The following is a 22769-nucleotide window of genomic DNA, read 5'->3' on the forward strand; positions in this document are numbered from 1 at the left end:
TTCCGATGAATGTGGAAGTAAGAAAGAAAGCAGTTACCTGTATCGACGCTGCAGCTCCCTTGTGGAAGCTGAGTTTCGTACCAGCCGGCCGAAGTTGTTGTCTCTGCTGGTACACTTGTCTCATACGGACCTGCAACGGTTGTAGTTTGCAATAGAACTCATTTATAATAGATGTACTTAAAATATATTTGTACAATTGCCCATTTTTTTACTGTGCTTGCTACATGTAGTGAAGGTTGAATGTATAACTGGGTGTGTTCTCAGAAAGTACTTATTGTTCATAAGATCACGACCAACCCACCAAGTGCAGCTGTCCCAAAAAATTAAAAAATTTATGATTCTATGTAAAAATATCTAGTTAAAAACTAACTCTAACTCCAAATGTAATTAATTGAACAAGCTACCAGAGTAAACATTGCGTAAATCAATATTTATAGTCAGTCATATGACAGACCTTGTGTTGTACTTGTTGTCTAAGGTGATCAGCTGCAGCTATAAAGAGGTGTCTGAGATATGTATTTACATTTCTGTAACCCGAGTTCCCAAAGCAGAGGGACTGGTGTAAATAAATGGGATGAGACTGATCTCTTAGATACTAGAAAGCATGCGTAGCATTTCAGTCAACATGCTGTAAATATTAGTTACAAATAATGCACTAATAGACATTTATAATTTAAACTATGAATCATTCAAGTTTCAGCTGAAGACCTTAGAAATAGAATTACCTGAGACAGCCTCAAATTGAAGCTTGAATCCCTGTAACGTTACAGAATAATCACTGCTGAAAGTCACCCTAACCAGGTTACTGCGGCTCCTGATGGTACGTGGAATGTTGCTGCCACAAATCCTTCCGCTGAAAGAAATGTTGTTGTTGCACAGACCTTTATTTGATCCAGTGTTGAGATGACTAATATTGATCTGCTAAGAAGTGAACTTTGGGAAAAGTAATCATTCATGGGAGTTATAAGTAGGGCCCTTAGAATGCTTCTATAATATGCACATTTACTAAAATTAATGAGAGTACTTTCCATCTCAGTTGTTCATCTAGAATGATTACAGCTGTTTTGTACACCTTTGACGAGGAATTATTTTGGTTGCTGATTAGGGACATGAAGAGTAGTGTGTATTAAACTATCAAGGCGAGTGAAGAGAGACATAGCCCAGAACTATGGACTAACAAAAATAATGGTCTCCTTGATCTAGGAAAACTTTTCATGACAGGCTAAAGAGAAGCTTTCCAACAGAACTCAAGGACTCAATTGGTAAAGATTAGAACAAGGCGTGATCTGACCTCCAGCTTACTCACGACGCGTGCAAAATTTTCCCCTCACGCATAAGTTGTAAACATTATATTCCTAACTTCACATAAATTAAAACGTGCTAAAATCTACGGTCAAATAAAGCCTTGTTTCACTAACAACAATTGAATTAAATAAACTACATTTTATAAGAAATCATTTTTCTGTACTGTTTAACATGCACATTATTAATTTTTTCTATATTTTTCATTCTAATAAATAAATCATAAATTTCGTATCCTAAAATTCCTGTATCATTAACTCAACGTGAAACACCTTTTTTATACATTTTTAGGCTCTTCCAAAGACCTTTCCTACCCCTCAACAAGAACAATAACAACAACAAAGTAGTTTATAGGCTTACACCCCGAGTAAGTGAAAATGATCGGGGAGGGAGCACATCTGTGAAGGGACCTACTAGCAACACAGAAATAAGCAAATATACCATCAGCAACTATATTCACAATTCTTTGCTCCAGTTTCTAGATTCCATTTCTCTGCATAACTTTATACTAACTCACAATTACTGTCTATTTTCTTCCTACAAACATTCTGAAACACATTCGCTAATTTCTGAAGTTTCCCTTCAATGTCTGTAATCAGTGTTGTATCACTTTCTGTTTTCTTATCAATAACTTCTTACCAAGTAAGTTTCCCATTCTCTGAGTTATTTCATTACTCCATCCAAAAAATTATTACATACTAGGATTATATTTTGCATTGTTTGAAAAGTTATATCATTTGTTCTCATAATGAATATATTATCATTCAAAGTTGTAGTTTTGCAATATAGTTAGTCATTATTCTTAATTAAGAAAGATTGACACTTTTGGAGAGTGTGTGATATTTCTATTTCTGGAATTAAAGTAAGCATAGCCAATTTTCGCTGTAATTGAACATTTAAATTTCCTGAGTACGTCAGGAAGCTCAGATAAGACACAGACATAATTAGTTTTATTCTCGTTGTTTTGCTTAGGTATTATTTTTATATAGTTAATTTTATCATTCTGCATCTCTTTTTCTGTCTCTGAGTCTCCTTCCCTAATAAGGCCATTGGGCTTGTAGCATTCATCTTCTCCAACCTGTGTTGCAGCATCTCCTTGAATAATGTTATAACATATACTACTTACGCCCTGCTGACTCCGGTTTCATAATCAGAAATATCGACGTAATCATAAGGGCACCAAGAACTTGGACCCTCTAGATCGAAGTACTCCCATGTGAACCTAATGGTCAGTCCCTCGGGCACCTCGATCTCCCAGACACAATATTCGTTATTGTTGTAGCTTCCTCCAATGGACCCTATCCCGATTTCACCTGAGGACTCCACTATTCGTCCTGATGGAAGAGATTTCGTTTAGTGGCTATAGTTCTATGGTAGGTGAGCATTATGATATACTCTTCATTAATATGTCTGTTTACCTATTTCACATTTCTAAAAACAATGAGTAAGCGAGTAGGAAGGTGCCTTAACAAGGAGTATCTTTTGACTTTAGAAAGTTTCCTCATTGGGAGGGTGGGTTGTGTACTCGCCAATCAAGCTGGTAGCCCGAGTTCGCCCCCTGCTGTCATCAATGAGCAACCAGAGGAATTTATTTCTGGTGATTAGAAATTCCTTTCTCGATATATTGTGGTTCGGATCCCACAATCAACTGTAGGTCCCGTTGCTAAGAAACCAATTGGTTCCTAGCCACGTAAATAAAAATGTATTCCTTTACGCCAGCCCTAGGAGAGCTGTTAATCAGCTCAGTGGTCTGGTTAAACTAAGATATACTTACCTTTTTTACTTTTGAAAGTTGATTGGAGAGAAGAGGTATATGATTTTAAAATTGTATGAAGAGGGACAAAGGAGTAAGAATTTATATGGACCTCACAAATAATAACGGAAGATTGACGTGTAACAGTTGACAATGCAAGTGAAAAAATCAGTGCTGATTCCCCTGGAGGTCAGACAGCAGTTACCTGTGTCAACACTGCAGCTCGTCTGAGGTAGCCAAGTTGTTGTTGTTGTGGTCTCAGTTGTTTCATACACATCTGAAACGGTTGTTGCTGGTAGTAAGATTGATTCAGGATAAGTTGCACTTAAAATAGATCTACAGAGATGTGTGCCTTGAAGTTTGGATGCATTAGCCACATGTTTAGTAGATAGAATATATCCCTGGATGTGTAAAAGGTAACCACTAGAAATTAGAACCATAACTAATCATTCATGTAAACAAACACATATGTGGAATCATCTGTCTCAGAAAACGATAAAACCTAACTCTCCAGCTACAGTGCTATAGGTATAACATTTAGAACGACGTTTTTGTATTATCTTACACTTTGTAGTCTCATGAATTTGGTCAAAAAATATAACAAACTAAATACTTTGTGGACACTGTGCAGACTCTGTTATTCGTTTTTTTATGTTTGTGTTGTTATTTTTTCAGTCATATCACGAGTCAACCTTATTTTCTATTTTGTGTCGTATGAGGTAAGCAGCAGCTCCAGGTATGATGAGAGGCGCCTTAAGTCATAACTTTATGTCTGTTGTAATCAGAATTTTCGTACCACGGGGCTGGTGTAGATATATGAGACGAGATTGATTCCTAAGTTACTAGATAAAATTCTCCATTCAAACAGAAAAAAATGGAATTACCTGATGAAGCCTCAAAACGGAGCCCGAATCCCTGATACGTGACAGAATAATCGCTGTTGAAAGTCACCCTGACGATGTTACTGCGGCTCCTGACAGACCGTGGAATGCTGCTGCCACAAACCCTTCCACTGCAATAAAGAAATTTGGATTTTTAAGATTATTTTTCATTTCCCTTTTGAACAGTTGGTTGTGTCGTATTCTTCGTGTATGTGCAAAAAGAATATGAGAGAATTAACTTTTGAAAAGAAAATTGATGCCATTTTCTTTGTGCACAGACCTTTCTTTAATCTGTCCATTGAGGGTATATCCAGTCAAGTGCTGTGGTGTCCTTTGAGATTTTTACTATTATTTATGTCAATGCTGAAGGGAAATTCAGGAAGTTGTACTACAGAGATGCAATGAAAAAAGTGGTCACAATAAAAACCTCCACTATAAGTATGAAGGGTCATCACAAAAGTAGTTCCTAGTTGGACGAGTCAGTTAAGTGCTCGACTATCCATCTCAGGTTACAGGATGATTCCCTGCTCTGCTACAAGGAATCAGTGGAATTTATTATTCCTGGATAGAAATTCATTCCTCGATGTGGTTCGGATCACACAATAATCTGTAAGTCCCGCTGCCAAGTAACCAATTGGATCCTAGACATGTCAAGCTATCTAACCCATCGAGCCAGCCTCAGGAGGGGTGTTCATCAGCTCAGTGGTCTGGTTAAACTAAGATATAATCCTTCGTTACACAAGTGACATTAGTCATTCATGGCAATTTCAAGTAGAGTTCTCTGAATGCTTGCATATTAAGAAGCACATTTACTAAAATAAATAAGTGTTTTTGATCAACATAAGCGAAAATGTGTCATCGCGAGGAGTTGTGTGTCAGTAGTAGGAGAGATGTTCAAAAGTGTCAATAGTAGGATAGAATCAAGTCTATAATGCTTTCCAATTTCACCCAGAGAACTGCAGTGATCTAACCCCACATTAGTGCCAAGAGACCATCTCCGATACAAATGAGTGAGTTGCCGACAGAAAAATGATTTTATGAAGGAGACTCTTTAATACACAGATCTTTCCTGCCATTACACATCTGAACTTTAAACATCTCTCGAGTTAGTTCATATAAGCGTATGATAAATCAGTCAGTACCCAAATGTTGTCTAGGTTTCAACAGCGATTTAAGGCATATACTAATCGTACACAAAATTTATATAGATCACAATGATCGCATGCATTTCTTTATTTGTTACCTAAGCTCTACTTACTATATAAGATATGTCCTTATTCGCACTCTGCCTAAAGCACGTGGGCACTATCCTTAGTTGGAATTGTTTTCAATAAGTTACTTCTCCTAGAATTAGAGTTACTATAACCCATTATGCTGAAGTTTTCTTTATTAGGAATATTGTGAGATAATATCCTGTTTGTTGCTTTTGTCATGACACTATTTCTTTTATAGTTAATCTTTTACTTGTTTACTTCTTTATTTTCACTATTTTCTGAAACTGGACCCTTGGTCTTGTACCATTTATTATCTTTTCCAGTCTGGGTTGCACCATCACTTATGATAATATTAACAACATACACACACATAGTATATACTCACGTCAAGCTGTCTCCAGTTTCATAATCAGAAATATCGACGTAGTCATAAGGGCACCAAGACTCTGGACCCTCTAGTTCGAAGTACTCCCATGTGAACCTAATGATCAGTCCTTCAGGAACCTCGATCTCCCAGACACAATATTCGTTATCGTTGTAGTTTCCTCCAATGGACCCTATCCCGATTGTACCTGAGGACGCCACTATTCGACCTGATGGAAGATATGTTGTTTGATGTTGACAGTTCTTTGTTAGAGGAGATTTAATAATACTTTTAATATGTCTGTGTATCAGTTTTCATTTTCACTGTTTTCACGTAACGAAAGTTGTTGGAGCAGAGCCTGCATTTTTAGATTGTGTTCACTATATTGAGGTTTGCATAATAATGCATTACTTTTGTAAATTAAAGAACAATTATGAAATTTGCCAACTTTCTGTTTAGAATGTTGCTTTCCTTTTTCATTATTGTCAAGTTCAACCCCCTTTTAAGTCAACATTGCTGGCAAACGGTGAGTTATAATGAAGATGCCTTGTATAATAAACTCGCAAAAACTACGAAATGGGATGACAGGAGAAAGGTGAGGGCGTCCCAACTTTCTAATGCTGAAATGAAAAGAGACGAATCGTTGTCTTTGGACTGATCTATTCCAAAAGAGTGTTTGTGAATTGTTAAACTGAAATAAATTGCATGTGAAAAAGAGGTTTTAAAGTTTAAAGGCCCGTGTATAGTAGTGAAAGCTTAGTGAATGCTTAAGGCCCGTCCACACGGTCGAACTTTGCTTGACGAACCCTGTTCAGTGTGACGTCAGAAGCGGAGAAACAGCAGACAAGGTTCTGTCTTTTCTCACTTCTGACATTACATTGAACAAAGTTCGTCGGGTAAAACTCAACCGTGTGGAGGAGGCTTAATGTAGGACATGAAATAGATATTAGTTCCCAAAGATGGTAACTTTCAAAATTAAATACGGATTAGGAAAAAGAGCCTCCTGGTTAACTTACGACTATGATTATCATGGAAAGTACATCAAGGGACTGTTGAAGAGAAAAATGATGTCGCAAGAATGTTTGCCTTTATTTTTTGGATGTGTCTAGTTTCCATAAGTAGGAAATGTGTAATTGAATATTGAAGTGATTTCAGTTCATAATCCATATACAAGGGTTCAAGAGATAATTATGTGAAGTTTTAAGACTTAAATATATATAACTATAAGGACAAAGAAATGAACTATATCAGAGTATCATGTGCTATGTGATAGTTTTGTATAACAATGTACGAAGTATGGCTTCGTTGTTTTAACGTACCAGTTTAAACTTTCATTTCTTATTTGAGTCTCTCTCTGCTTATTTGTTGTCTTTAAAGGTTATTTTCTAATCATCTGCTTTTTTTCAACGCATTTACAAAAACCTGCGTTCCTTAGTTTCTTATTGAATTCTTATCTGGTTTTCAGCACAAGTTGGTTTGTAGTCACATTGAAGGTGTTTCTGGGCTTCAGGAAGGTCTTAAACTCGTTTGATATATTTTTCTAAATAGGAAATATATGAGTATGCACATAGAAGTGTGCCAAAATAAGGACTTCACTCATATTTTCGAAAGATGATCCGAGAAATAAAGAAGAGAAATTACTAATATCGAGACAAAGAGAACAAGTGTTAATGAATCAAGAAAACCAACCAATATTGAGGCAAAAAAGAACAAGTATTAATGAATCAAAAAAAAAAAAGCCGCTAATTTTGAGACAAAGGGACCAAGTGTTAATGAATCAAGGAAGACTAAAGCTTGTGGTATGAGTGACTTTGTTGTACAGTTGTACGATATGATAGTGAAGCATAGATATTAAGACGACATAGAAGAAAAACGTGTATAACTGAAGCTCAAGGGACAAAGAAAAGTCCAACATCAGTTACCTGTGCTGACACTGCAGTTCGTTATCTGTCGCTGTTGAAGTTTTTCGTGAGGTTTTTCGTGCCATTTCGTCGTTGTCTTTGGTGGAAGAGTGGGTTCATTGCGGACCAGAGGTTTTTCGTGCCATTTCGTCGTTGTCTTTGGTGGAAGAGTGGCTTCATCGCGGACCAGAGCCTTTGGCTGTTTTTCCTGTCATATCAAATGATACAGTTTGTTAGGTCTTTATATAAAAAATGGTAATATTCTTGAATCATTATTTTCCCTGTGCTATGAAAAGGTACGACTAAACAAGAAAGGAAACTAAACGTAATCATGGAAGGAGGTCTCTGGGTTTTCAAATACCTAATATTCTTCCAGTATCTGAAAAAGAAACTTAGTTTTGCCAAGAGCTAAATTGTAGCTCACTGACAGTTCCTGGTAATAGTTTGTTGCTCCAAAGGAAGTCGTATGAAAAGCTTCAATAGAAATTCAGGGAATGAAGTCTTTTGTTGAACAGGTTTTTAAGTCATAACCATAAATCTGAAGCACAGAGCTCAACAAAGCTTCAGACGAGTTTAGACAAATAATCAACTAATAACTAACTTAATGCATGTCGGATCTTGATACTTATAATTGACGAATTGGGATAAAGAATGACATGACCAAACTAACCACATAAAAATGAAATTCACTTACATTAGACACTGGCAGGTTTGTAAAGTATATGCATAATCATTTACAAACATATCGTCACTTGCGTCAATGAATAAATGTATATTGCAAGCATGGCCAAGTCAATTGGCACAGTTAAGGAGCAACGTTTTTCCTTTCAAAGCAGAAAAAATACTTCCTGACTTTCTTCAAGATGGCACTTATTTGCTCTCATTGTTGACTAGTATTGGAACACTGGAAGTTTTACGAGGTATTTTTGTGTTTAAGTAACTTCCTGTTGTCAAGAGAGGACTTATTAGAGAATAGAGCTGAATTTCTTGAACAGAACGTGTGTTCATCATATGCTGCTCAGTTACATGACAAGTAACAAGGTGGTATAGAGACAGCAAGTCTCGCTAAAGGATGAGCAGTCCAACCCAACCCCAATCCCACATTCCCAAAGGTGCCATCTCCCCAAAAGTTACATTCCTATCTTCCACCAATTCAAATCTAGTTTCGTCGCTCACGAAGCGTCTAAATTCTGGGTAGGTTCCCGTAAAAATCCACAAATGACTCCCTAACGAAATAAAAACTAAAATAAAAAGAAAATGCTACAGTCCTGCTAACAATTCATGAGCGAAATGGAAAAATGGCAATAGGAATACGTCAGTAGTGAAACATTCGGTTAACACTAGTGATAACAACAAGCTTTGACGACGGGGAAATACTCAGCTCTGCGTCTGAATATGGATCAAGTTTCGTTCGGAAGACACAGAGTGAGAAATTCCCTGCAATGCTTACCGGTGGCTCTTCTGTCGCCGTCGTCGTCGTCTTGGGAGCACTCTCGGTGCCAGCCAGAAGCAGCAGCAGCCATATGCCAGGTAAGAAAAGTAGCTTCGTCATCCGGGTCATGGTGAGTTCCGCCTAGAGAGATCTGGCGTTCTGGACAGAAACACTTCGTGGACTGTGATGACACCCGTTTCTTTTATAGAGGCTTTGAATGTCCTCGAAGTGGAATTCCACGTCTGTAGGTCATGGATGGCCAGGTGTGACCTGCACATGTGTTGGCCTGACCTTTTAGTTTCGAAGAGCAAGCGCTTTGATTATCTGATGACGCGAATGGGATCTCTTAATGACTGATGACGCGAATGGGATCTCTTAATGACGCCACGGAATATTTTGTCCATTTTTTCAGCCTGTGACCTTTTAGAGGACCGTTATAAAGATAGCATATCGAGCAATTGGATGTTTCGAACATAAATAAACTAATTATAACAGGTTCTAACGAATTTAATAGCGCTCCACAGACCATCTTTACACTTTTCCACCTTTCACATTTTAGTGTAATGTTTTTTTTTTTTTAATTTCTAAATGTCAGATCGTGAGAAGCAAGTTTTTAATAGAATTTCATGGTTTTAAATCGAAAGTTTTGAATATACACACGCATCTCGAGCACCTTTTTTTAAACAAATAAGTTCGTTTGTTGCTGATTTGAAGCTCATTGCTTCCTTTTCATGGTTGTTTTCTGTAAGGAAATCATATATGATTATTTCTTCTTCCTTTTATCAGTCATAGGAAGAAGCCAAACTTATTTATTAGGCATGACATCTGTTGTCTCGTATGTGATGTTCGTCATGATTTTAATTCATTTTTCGATGTGGTCTTGAAAGAAAGCTGATGTCTGAAAAATAATTACAGTGGATATTAACAAGGCATGATCGTACCTCCAGCTTACTAGGGCTGCAAGCAAGATTTTCCCCTCACGCTTAAGTTGTAAACATTATATTCCTAACTTTTAACACAAATTCTACAGTCAAATAGAGCGTTGTTTCACCAACGAAAATTAAAATAAATAGATACACTGTACTTTATTAGAAATAATTTTTCTTTACTGTTTAACATGCACATTATTTATTATTTACATTTTCATTTTTAAAAATAAATCATAAATATCGTATCCTAAAATTCCTGTATCTTTAACTCAACGCGAAACACCTTTTTCTGACCATTTTAGGCTTTTATAGACCATTCCTACCCACCCCAACAACAACAAGAACACAACAACAAAGTAGTTTGTAGGCTTACTCCCTGAGGAAGTGAAAATAGGCCCTTCTTCAACTTTTAATAACTTAAAACAAAGTTTATTTGCAACATTCTAAACGAACTGCTTCCGTTAGTTAGATAATTGCTTTTCAGGATTAGCACTCCCCGAGGACAAAAAGGTACTTACACTATCTATAGTACTACGTCTCTAAGGAGATTGACGAACCTTATGCATAAGAAATCGTTAGCTTCCTAAGATAACTGTAAAACAAGATAGAAAAAACAAGGATTAGGATTACTGAGTCAATACAGTAAGCAAAAGAAGGATTACAAAGTTATTACAAGAAATATTTAAGAGCATACGAAAAGAATCACATTTTATTATACAAGAGAAGTTTACAAACAAACATGGATAGCAATATCCGTGGCAACCTTTATCTCTTCAAATCTGTTTTATACATAGATTACTACAGTTCAATGATTTCGAATTAAACAATGGATAACAGATCCACTGTATTAGTTTTGAAAGAGAATTGGCACAGAAATGTGACAGATTCAATGAGCAGGTAAGAATATCGATGTCATCGATAGTACCTCTTCTAGCCCGTCTTAAATGTCCTTAGTAGGAGCTTGGACACTTAAGACTGACAATTTCTGTATCAGAATGATCTAGAGGATATTGATGTGGGATTTGGTCGCCCTTTTGGAGCAGTCTTATACCCTCTTTCCGGAGAGTTGCAATTTAACAAATACATATCTGCAATGACTGTCGCTAAATGAATTATTTTATGATTTTGATGTATGTCCAAATGTAATTTAAACTGATTTTGAGGGGTGCTTTAGCTAGCCTCCATGGCATTTTCAACACTTAAGACTATTTATTCACGGATTTCATGTAGACTGTACAAAAGTTTAAGCTTTCAGATATCTTGTACACGAGATGTAATACAAATCTCTACTAGCTCCCGGACTACAGGGGAAGACAAGGTAAAAGAGATGGCTTGTGGCATCTTTCTTTGTGTTATGTTTACATTTTAAAACTTTGCTTGTATGAAATGTGGACAGTATAAAGTAAAGTATCCATAGTCCACCTATTGATTTGCTGTTATGGTTGATCCTCTTACATTTACATGTTACATTATGAGAGTCCAGATAAGAAGCTTTTAACAAAACAAAAAATAAAAAGGAAAAAAAAATCTTCAACAAAAGCTGTCATCGATGGTCCTCGCAGCAAAATTGCCCAATTCCAGTAGAGTGAATCTTTTCAATATCAAAAAATGGTTGTTCTTTATTTGAGATAACTCAGTAAAACCAAGGTGGTTTTCTCCAAAATTTATTATAAAATTTACTGCTTGTATATTCCTTATTTACGTCACAACTGCAGAAAAATCCTCATGCCAATAAATTAAACAAATTTATTTGGAGAATTTTGGGGGTTTCTTCAGTGTTTTGATATTTTCCATGTTTCTCCGTCAGATTGCGCAAATCTTTAGCTTCTTCAACATAAGATAATTTAATTGTTAGGTTCGTCAGTTCTACAACACAGACCTCCAGAGATTACAGTATGAATATATTTAATCAAAAACTGCTTTCCATACTTTGTTTTCTGTAATTTCAAAACCTGTCAATAGTTTTCCGCAGGTTCCATATTTTGATCGAGACTCCCTCGTACATGGAGGGCTTGTCCTATGGGAGCCTCATCAGAGGTAAAGCCTTATGGATCATAGCTTTTACTTATTGGAGGAGAAATTCCCAGTCACCCCAACCCCACATTTCAATTTATGATATCCAGTTGTCACGAGGACTCCAGAAAGCCTTCCATAGGGTGATCAGCTCATCTCAGAGTGAAATTTGTAGTCAATTGCTCAGATTTTGTCGTTTTAATTAAGTCAGTGGCCATGTCATTCACATGATCTGTGGAATGATTTTCTTATTCCTGGTTGTGAACACCGCCTGTGCAAGTTGCATCAGTGCTTCACAAAAGCACTTGTAATCCATTACAGCAATACTGGATTGACATCGATGACTCCACTTATGGACTCCTCTGTGAGAATCCTAGGGTCTCTACACAAGTCTTTTAGACCACCATCCTGAAATCACTTTCCTAGGAAGGCTATGCTGGAACATATGATGAAGGGTATCCAAATCTCCGAAAAAGGTCGACGAAAGCACTCTTTGTGTTTCTTGGTAATTTTGTGCGACTGCTGCTAAGTGCTGGATCCAAATCTGCCACAGCTGTTTTTCTAGGTAAAGATCTTTCCTGATTAGATCTGGTCGAATGTTTTAAATGTTGCTGTCAATTTTGTGACTAATGAATTGAGTACTATTGGCACATACCAACAGGTATACCGAGATATTGTTTCTTGGTCTATGCTGCTGATATTAAAACCAGCCAGCTGGATATTGCCTGATTCTCTAGATCTGTTTGCCTTGCAGGTGTCTTCGTCCAGTTCAGTTTTCTCATTGTAGTACAGCAACAACTTAATTGGCCTTCTGGCAAGGAGATTTTTGGCTGTCAGAGGCTGCAAGCCCACACAAACACCTGCCACATATAATATTAATTCTTGGCCATCACAGGTGATTAGTCACTCTTTCAGTAAATGTGGTCCATAATTACTTGAAATGCTGCCATTTTACCCTTTGTAGTGAGAGTTCCCCAATTACATTACACAAATAAATCACAGTAACACTGATTGTGAATAAACACCTGCTACAATAATGGCTCCTTCAAGTATGCATCAACTGTCATAGAGGGTCAGTTTCCGGACAGGCAGCAGAATCACAAACCCGAAACATTCAAATAAAGGTAATCCCCGGTTTACAACAGCTTCGGCTTATGATGGTTTCGGCTTATGACGTTCCGAGGTTACAACACTTTTCAATTATATTCATAAGGAATTATTCCAGGTTTACAACACATGTTCCAGGGTTACGATGCTTACAATGCCGGTTTGACGGAAGAAATATGGCATCAGAAAATTATTTTTCATATAAAAATGCAATGTCCATAGTTTTCAATACGCCCAAAGCATTAAAAGGAAGGTTTTCTTAGGATCTTTGACGATGTTCTGGCTCACAAAAATTTTTGGCATACAACACGTCTCAAGAACAGAAGCCCCGTCATAAACCGATGACTATCTGCATAAGAACCCGTGCAAGAAGCTGCAAAGTATACATTGAAAATAAAGATTTTAAAGTCATCGGACAAACACACAACATCATAGAATTATCCATTTTAGAGTCCTTGTTGATCACATATCTGGTTTCCCCATTAAACAAGCAGTCAACGGCCACACCTTTTTTCTTGTCTTGAGGTGTATTTTTTCTTTTTTAATTTTTAGTTTCCTTCCAATAATGTTGACTTACTCCGTGAATTTTAATGTATCTTGATTTTTTAAAAACGTATAACTTTGACTCTAAAAAATTTATGTTTAAGTTTTTTTTTATAATTATGTTGATTATATGCTGTTTTTTTCTGTTTTAGAGGCCTTAAAGATGTAATTATAAATGAAAATTACGAAACGTCGGGAAATAAATGTGACTAAGAAAGGAAATCTGAATTGACCATCAACATACGTATTTATATATACATACATACATACACACACATTACATACATACATATATATACATATATATATATATATATATATATATATATATATATATATATATATATATAAGTATATGTATATATATTATATATATATATATATTATATATATATATATATATATATATATATATATGTATGTTATATATATATATATATATATATATATATATATATATATATATATATAAATATATATAAAGGTAATGCCACGGTAGACAATGAGAACACGAGAACTGCCAAGATCTTTCGGTCTTAACGACCCTTTACATAAGGCAAAACTAATCAGAAAAGAGAAAAACACAGTACAAGTAGGTAAAGTATACAAATGGACATTACAGTATTAACATAAGGTCCAATTCACTTTAGAGAAACGAAAAAAAAATGCCCGTGGGGTAGATTAAAGATTTTAAAAGCAGCCACCCACACGTGGTCACAAGTAATTTTGTAAGAAAACAATACATTTTGAAAACAAAGAGGTATATGCAACTGGACAGTACAGATTTAGTAAAATCCCAAAGATTATATTAAAGGTTTAGGAGCGGTGCAGTCAGACACACCTGTCAAAGGCAATTTAATTCGAAATAGAATACACTTTGTATTAGCAACATGAAATTTACAAAACTGGTCAAACAATGAGTTAGAAACGAATATAGGATATAAATATACCCAGTATGAGATATAAAGAGAAAAAAATAATTAAAACCAAGTGGGACTAATTAATTAGTAGTTAATTAATCTATTTTAAGGTGCTTCATAAAAAAATTACAAATATAAGGGTCCAAATCATACAATCTTACACTAAGATTTAGGCTGTTTTTGTTAGTGATTAGTATAATTGTTGATTCCAGTAAATTTCTTGAAACATAATCACTAGACCTAGCAATTACAGAGCTCTCGCCCCAATTTATACAATGAGGTTTTTTGCTCAGATGGAGAAATAGTGCATTTGAAGTCTGGGCTGTTCTAACTGAATATAAATGGTGCTTAATTCGTATTTCTAAATATTTGATTAATTGACCTACATAAAAATACGGGCAATCCTTACAAGGAATTTTGTAAATGATGTTATTTGTTACGGGACTATTCTTAATTGTCATACCTTTAATGGTATTGTTATAAGAGAACACAACATTAACATTAAAAGATTTAAATATTGATTTTATGGTTTCAAATCCACGAAAGTAAGGCAAGCTAAATACATTTTTAGGGGTTCCTTTTTCATTATTAACAACACAATAAAACTTTTTGTGAGCTTTTTGATAACATAAATCAATTATATGAGGTGTGTAGCAGATATAATTTCCGATCTTTTTTATGTCTTTTATTACTTGATCAAGATATTGTGGACTCGTAAACCGCAAAGCACGTAAGAACATGGTAGAAAAATTTGACATTTTAATATTAAGATGGTGGCCAGAATAAAATTGTACATATGTTAAATTATTTGTGGGTTTCCTATAAATACTGAATTTACATTGAAAAGATTCTCTATGTATTAATACATGTAGGAAAGGAATGACATTGTTAGTTTCAATTTCATCAAAATTTTATGGATGGCACTAAATTCAATTTAGACAAATCTTTTACATCGATATCAACAGGTAAGACTACTAAGATGTCATTTACATATCTGAACCATTTTAAGGGAACAAATGTGATATTCGGGAGGTGTTGTCTTTAAAAAAGATTCCATATATAAGTTTGAAAGAAGTGATAAGGGGTTATCCATGGCCATACCAAATATTTGTTGGTAATATCCTCCATTAAAAGTAAAGCTGCAGTCACAAATAAACAGCTTAATCAATGAAATTATGTGATTAATACAAATTCATTACTTAAATATTCTAGCACAGAATCAATAGGGACTTTGTAAACAAAGAACATACATCAAAACTGACAAAGATATCATTAGGGTTTAATAAAATGTTATTTAGTTTTTCCACAAGATCAAGAGAATTCCAGATGTGTGAATTAGATACAGTTCCAAGTAATGGGGTTAACAATTTAGTGATATACTATTTAGATCATTATAAGCAATTGATCCTGTATTACTGATAATTGGCCACATAGGGTTGTTTTCCTTATGAGTATTCACTAGGCCATATAAATAAGGTAATGAGGGACACTTTACAGTTAATATACACAGCAATTCTTTTTTATCTTTAAGAATTTGTTTCATAGTGATATTGAAGTTTTTTGTATTACTTGGTTCAACGGATTTTTTGTGAGTTTTTTTGTTAGTTATTTCATCTTCTAATAAAGTATGCATACGTGCTATGTATTCAGTTTTGTCCAGAACTACTAACTATTGGATTTATCGGCCTTAGTAATGTGTAAGCTAGTATCATTCTTCAATTCTTTCAACGTTTTCTGTAGAGAGCGGGGAAATTATTTTCATGATAGGCATATATATACATATATATGTATACGTATATATATATATATATATATATATATATGTAAGGCCTAGGGTTTTTGATTAATAATATATTGCCAATATGTTCGCTGTGACCTATGGAATGTGGAGAAGCAACGACCCGAGAAAGCTGATCAATGGGTTTCTGTGGGTGGCGTGACATAAAACTGCATAGTTAGACAAGTCAATGTACTCAGTTCATGAACTCTTTTCAAAGTGCCTTTGTGAAACTGGTTGCGGCCAGTAATTGTGAGGCGCTAACGAACTGTGCGTTTGTATGTGCATGTGCGCCTTTTCCCTTTAATAATGTTTCATACGCAAGTCTATGGGAGATTTTGATAGAGGCGTCTTTGGAAGAAAGGCAGGATGCCATGGTGCTCACCGGGAGTCTCTTTATAATATAGTGCTTTAAATAATCCGGCTGCTTGGGTGAGTTTTGAACTGTTTTAGCCAAAGAGTGGCTTGTTATCTATTTGACATTTTTATAAGGATATCCAATCTTTAATCTCTGATTGTTAAACTTGTGTGTGTACTTATGAGGTGTGTTTCTGTGTTTTTGAAACAGACGGTTCTAGCCGAACCATGGGGGACCAAGAGGGAGTCCCGATGGGGAAATAGACTTTTGGTGACCAATACTATTTGGACATTTTACTTGGGGTTTTTTGAGTTAGTCAGTAAGACTTGGATCATTATCTTTTGTTACTTAATAAATGTTTATTTTATGATGCAACTCTCTCATTTTGACTATCTGTTAGAGTGGAGAGAAAGGGGTGAAGAGAGAGAGAGAGAGAGAGAGAGAGAGAGAGAGAGAGAGAGAGAGAGAGAGAGAGAGGTATCGGTGCTAGAGAAAGGTGGAGAGAGAGAGAGAAAGGAAAGTCGCAAGCCGTTGGTTTTGTTTGTTGTTTGCCTTGATGCTCGAGTTACACGTTTACCAAATGAATAATGAGGTTTATGTCTTCATAACCTCATTACAGGTTTGGCGGCAGGCCGTGAAAAAGCGGTATAAAAGTTTTTTTTTTTTTGCCTGGGAACGCCAATGAAGAGATAGGTGACCAGTTAAAAATAAAGGGGTCATGACTTAGCGATAGTTTTCGAACGACAAAGCCTTTGTGGGATTGTGGAAAATTGTTAAATTGTTAGTTTTCAGTTACTTAGTGAGAAAAAATTAGAAATATCTATCCGTTAACTGTGCAAAGGGGAGTGGGAAGGATTTTATTGGACTCAGCATTTGGCCCAGGCAGTCTGCCTACTAGTTGCGGCACTCAGTATGACTTCTGTGTGTAATGTCGAGTGCATCCCGAGATAATCGTGCATGTATCACTGCCGTGTCGTGCGCGAATTCCGAGTTCTTTTTGTTCCCATTATGGAGTGGTGAGTGTTAAAATTCAGTTTATTAAGGGGAGGGTTTTTTTTTTTAAATATTTCAGGGTTATGGGATTGGTTCAAGAGGTCAAATAATGTTTTTTTGTCTTTCCCCATAGTAGCAAAGTGACGTGTTTTCTTTATTTGCGCGTGTTTATAATAGACGTATTCGTCTTTGTTTAACACATAAGGGTGTATAAAGATGTGTTTATGCATGTGAACTGTGCTTGGATGGCATATTTCGCTTGGAGACAAAACGGCCACACAATTTTACGGGCTCAGCACATTTCTGCTAACCGGCGCAGGAAGGCATTGCATGGTGGGTACTGCCTGCCTCGAGAGGGGATTGCAAGGAGATGGGTACTGGTGTATACCTCAGAGGGGTCCTCAGACACTGTTCAAGGGGAGGGGACTACTGGCATGCCTCGGGGGAGTGTTCTGTCGCTTGACTGAGGGATGTTTCAATGCTCATTGGGGGGGTGAAACTTTTTTTTTCTCATTGTGGGTGAACTCCTCCTTTCTTTTTTTTTTACCTTGTCGAGCTGTTGGAATACGAGTCTGGCCTTGAAAATGGATACTAAGATATCAGCTGATTGATTAGTTGATGAAGTGAAACGCCCGTAGAGTCTTTTTTTTAGAAAAGAGATTTTTTTCTCTTGGATGAAGAGAAAAGGAAATAAAAAGAGATTTTTTTTTTTCTCGTGAATGAAGAGAAAATGGTAGTTAACATGCACGGGATGTGTTGTATGTTTTCCTTATTCTTTGGAAGACAAATAAAATGGGGAGACACAGATTATTATTATTTTTTTTATTGTGTTGGAGGGATTACTTTGAAAATGGTGCCGAGTGGTGATGCATGGTGATGCCCGGTGCCGTGAATGGTGTTGTGTCTGTGTGGTATATGCTGGACAAATTATATGTCATGGGTTTCAGCATTACTGGTGTATGCTATTTAAATTTCACCCTTACTTGGGATCTTTGCAAGAGGATTGTTGCTATGGAGAGTTATTATTATTATTAATAATTATTATACTTGAGAAGTGTCACGGGAGGGTTGCTTAAGTATAATTATCATTACGAGAGACATACTTTACGAGTGATTTGAGATATTTCATGGGAGATTATTTTATAATTATTACAGATAATTATTCATGGAGAATTGTTACAATGAATTAAGGGAGAGATCTTGGTGTTAGTTATTTGTTGAGTTTTTGTAACTTTGGAGAATATTTCAGTGATTCGCGAGTGGCGAGTTTTGCTGAATCTTGATGAATCTGACTGAATCTTGGTGAATTGTGTTGAATCTTGCTGAACTTTTGCTGAGTTTTGTGCTGAATTCCTTGGTGAATGGATAAGCATTAACATTGGTGATGTTTTTTTTATACTAATACTAGTGATTTTGATGATAGCAATTTTTTTGTGATTTTGCGATAATGATATTTCTGATACTGATTTTTTGTTATACTAATACGTGGGTGTTGTAATGCTATCAAGGGTGGTGAGATCTTTTTTTGAATTTGGGAGGAACTAACAACACATTATTTTAGTTTTTTTTCTCTTTTTTTTTATGAGTTCAGCAGATAATTGCTCGACATACGCCAGTTACGGGAGAAAGTTAACAGTGCCGTTGATTTTTCTTTTCTCCTTTTTTGGAAGTTAGCCATCGCTGACACAAGTTTTCTTTACCAAGGGTGAATTTGAATTTTTTTTTTTTTTCTCCAGTTGGTGTGAATATTTTTTGATATCTCAGTTCGTGACTTAGAGTCATTGTTCGGGAACGTGTTTGTGTTTCAGCTATTTGATGCTGCAGTGAAATATATGGGAGAATTCTTGCACTGTTTTGAATGCATACGTAATAGTACTACATTTTTTTTCTGGATATTTGTGTTCCAGAAATTGTGAGTTTCTTGCACAATACATTAGTTGTATTTGTGACAACTTTGTGAGAGATAGGAAACTTGGTTAAGTTTTCTAATGGCCTATGTCGTAGTGCATATGGAGAAGTCTTGGCTAAGACACTGTGAATTTGGTGTTTTGTTATAATGAGTTGTGGCACATTGGTGATTTTTTCTAGAATTTTCTAGGGACAGTTTTTATTGGCCGATTTTGTTTTTAGCCTTTTTTTTTTTAGCAATTATGCTAAATGGAGAGAGTTTTATAGTTTTTGACTATAACATTGAGTTATTCTCTGGAGAATTGAGATATATTATTTGGAGTTATAATTGGAGGTATATTATTTTGGAGTTATAATTTGAGATATAATATATTGGAGATATATTTTTGGCCATTTTTGATATTTGCCAATAATGGTGAGAGCTATGTTTAGTTCAATTATTTTGCAGCCATCTTTCTTGCAAATGGAGACATATTTGGAGATTATGGGGCAATATTTGTGAGTGTATGAGCCAGATGCTTTGAGTGCACATTTTTTTGGAGATGGGATTTCATTTTTTTGATATTCCTTTTTGGAGATATATTTTTTGGAGCCTTGTTTTATTCCATATGGAGTTATTGGTGAAATAGAGGTAAGTATTTTTTTATTTTGCCGAAATAGAGGTGATTATTCTTCATTCCTGGAGTGGTGTTTTTTTATTATTAACATATGGCTATCAGAGATATAAGAGAGAATATGGTAGAGTGGTTACTAATTAAATGGAGGACATATTTTTTTCACCGGAGTGGTGTTATTATTAATATGGTGTCACATAATTATATATGGAGATGGAATTAATCTTGGGCGGGTGACCCTTTTTTGTGGTTATGGAGTTTTTTTTTGAGCCAAGAGAAGATTTCTGTGGTTCTTTCTCTTTGATTTCGTGACTATTTAGAGGCGAGTGGCATTACTGCATTACGAGTCCTATGATGTGTGCATTTTTTATGTTCACAAGTGTATTATTTTTGGAGGCATATAATTGGGCAAATTCATGTTGAATCAGTCTTCGAGAAAAATTTTTGAACACATTAGTCATATCCTGGAGTTAATTTTGTGAAATGTGTCAGTTAGACCTTTTTTCTATAGAATCATGAGTTTTCCAAACTTGTGTGTCTGACTGGACATTTTTTATGCTGCTGTTTGAGCACACGTCCGCAGGTGGATTTTCTGCTGACAAGCGATGTGATGAGCCGTGTGCTGTTCCTTTTCCTCTGATGGTGAATGATCAAAGTTTTTGCAATATCTGGAAATGTTGACAATAGCATTTCACGAAAGCGCATGTGTAAGAGTTTGCTTTCTGGATAGAGTTGCGATGTCGAGAAATTCCGTAACTTTAGATGGGGCATTTCTTGGGAAAACGCGGGGGGTTATGCATATTATACATGTATTATGTATTTTGTGATTGGGGAAATCTACTTGTGGTTATCTTTATTTTTTTTCTTCCTTTGAGTGATGTAATTGGGGATTGAGATTAAATAGCATTTCTTTTTGGACGGGAGATGTAATTTACAGGGAGATGTAATTTATCGGGGGTTGTTACTTATGTAAAAGGGAGTTTGACATTAAGTCTCATTGTAATTAATTGTATGAGCAGTAAAGGGGTTTTTGCTGTTAAACATTGGAGATTTTTACTGATTTTGTGGGTTGTTCAGATATCAGAGCTTGAGAGAACATTTTTTTGGGTCTGGGTGTGTTACGTGATTCTTTTTTTTTCCTTGGGCTCATTACGATTTTTTCTTTTTTTTTACTTATGAGAACATTCGAGTTTGAAATGTGAGTACAGAAGTCCGTGGAGTTGCTGTGATTTCTGAGTAGTGTGTGGGCTGATGTGTGAGTTTGGAGAATTGAGTTGGAGAACTTGATGTTTTTTTTCTTTGAGAGTTGTGATAATGACTTATGATTTAGTAGTCATATTAAAGGGAGTTAATTGGGAGATGTTCAGTTAGTATTTCTGACCTTTTGAGATCATTGTTTGATAGAAGTAATATGTCTGGGTTAATTCTTTTTCGATTGACCAATGACTTGACTGACATACTAACACACCAAAAAGTCGTTTCCCAACGCTAGCAAGACGTCCACCAGCCGTGCAGAGAGGTTGCTGTCGTTGGTGATTACAAGAGTTTCCACGTGGTGATCACGAGAGTTCAACAGCGTGTCTTTTGGGGCTCTGCAGAAGCCATGAGAAGTCTTCTACAATGAGGGAGGCATTCCGTCTTCCTACAGCCTGCTACAGCCTGCTACTGTCTGTTCAGCTAGTTGCAGACAAGCAAAGAGGGATATTCAAGAATCCGAAGAGAGAAAATTCTAGTGTTATTTGGAGATAAAAGCGTAACAGACTTTATTTTATAATGCCAGAGACGGGCAGTTATTACTTATATTTTATTTTAAGCCGGCCAATGTGTTTTATATTACATAAGCTATTTTGTTGACAATTTTGCTAGGCGGGGGCTAGCATTAGTTAGGTGGCCGAGCGGTGTAAGGCCTAGGGTTTTTTATTAATAATATATTGCCAATATGTTTGCTGTGACCTATGGAATGTGGAGAAGCAACGACCCGAGAAAGCTGATCAATGGGTTTCTGTGGGTGGCGTGACATAAAACTGCATAGTTAGACAAGTCAATGTACTCAGTTCATGAACTCTTTTCAAAGTGCCTTTGTGAAACTGGTTGCTGCCAGTAATTGTGAGGCGCTAACGAACTGTGCGTTCGTATGTGCGTGTGCACCTTTTCCCTTTAATAATGTTTCATACGCAAGTCTATGGGAGATTTTGATAGAGGCGTCTTTGGAAGAAAGGCAGGATGCTGTGGTGGTTGCTCACCGGGAGTCCTCTTTTATAAGTATAGTGCTTTAAATAATCCGGCTGCTTGGGTGAGTTTTGAACTGTTTTTAGCCAAAGAGTTGGGCTTGTTATCTATTTGACATTTTTATAAGGATATCCAATCTTTAATCTCTGATTGTTAAACTTGTGTGTGTACTTATGAGGTGTGTTTCTGTGTCTTTGAAACAGACGGTTCTAGCCGAACCATGGGGGACCGAGAGGGAGTCCCGATGGGGAAATAGACTTTTGGTGACCAATACTACTTGGACATTTTACTGTTGGGGTTTTTTGAGTTAGTCAGTAAGACTTGGATCATTATCTTTTGTTACTTAATAAATGTTTATTTTATGATGCAACTTCTCTCATTTTGACTATCTGTTAGAGTGGAGAGAAAGGGGTGAAGAGAGAGAGAGAGAGAGAGAGAGAGAGAGAGAGAGAGAGAGAGAGAGAGGTATCGGTGCTAGAGAAAGGTGGAGAGAGAGAGAGAAAGAAAGTCGCAAGCCGTTGGTTTTGTTTG

General features: G+C 36.1%; 2 protein-coding genes across 2 annotated transcripts in view; one reads left to right on the plus strand and one right to left on the minus strand.

Annotated features, from left to right (window-relative positions):
- LOC135209797 (putative neural-cadherin 2) overlaps positions 1 to 22769 on the plus strand; it is a 331667-nt gene that overhangs the window by 264162 nt on the left and 44736 nt on the right.
- LOC135209716 (exoskeleton protein RP43-like) lies at positions 38 to 9028 on the minus strand (the record flags this gene model as incomplete). The annotated part of the gene is given in 8 exon segments (XM_064242476.1): positions 38 to 130; positions 726 to 853; positions 2429 to 2636; positions 3261 to 3332; positions 3940 to 4067; positions 5536 to 5743; positions 7437 to 7623; positions 8866 to 9028. Coding segments are annotated over 8 exon segments (1135 nt in total), but the record flags the coding sequence as incomplete, so codon positions are not given.

This window comes from Macrobrachium nipponense, chromosome 38, assembly GCF_015104395.2.
Source record: "Macrobrachium nipponense isolate FS-2020 chromosome 38, ASM1510439v2, whole genome shotgun sequence".
Taxonomy (NCBI): domain Eukaryota; kingdom Metazoa; phylum Arthropoda; class Malacostraca; order Decapoda; family Palaemonidae; genus Macrobrachium; species Macrobrachium nipponense.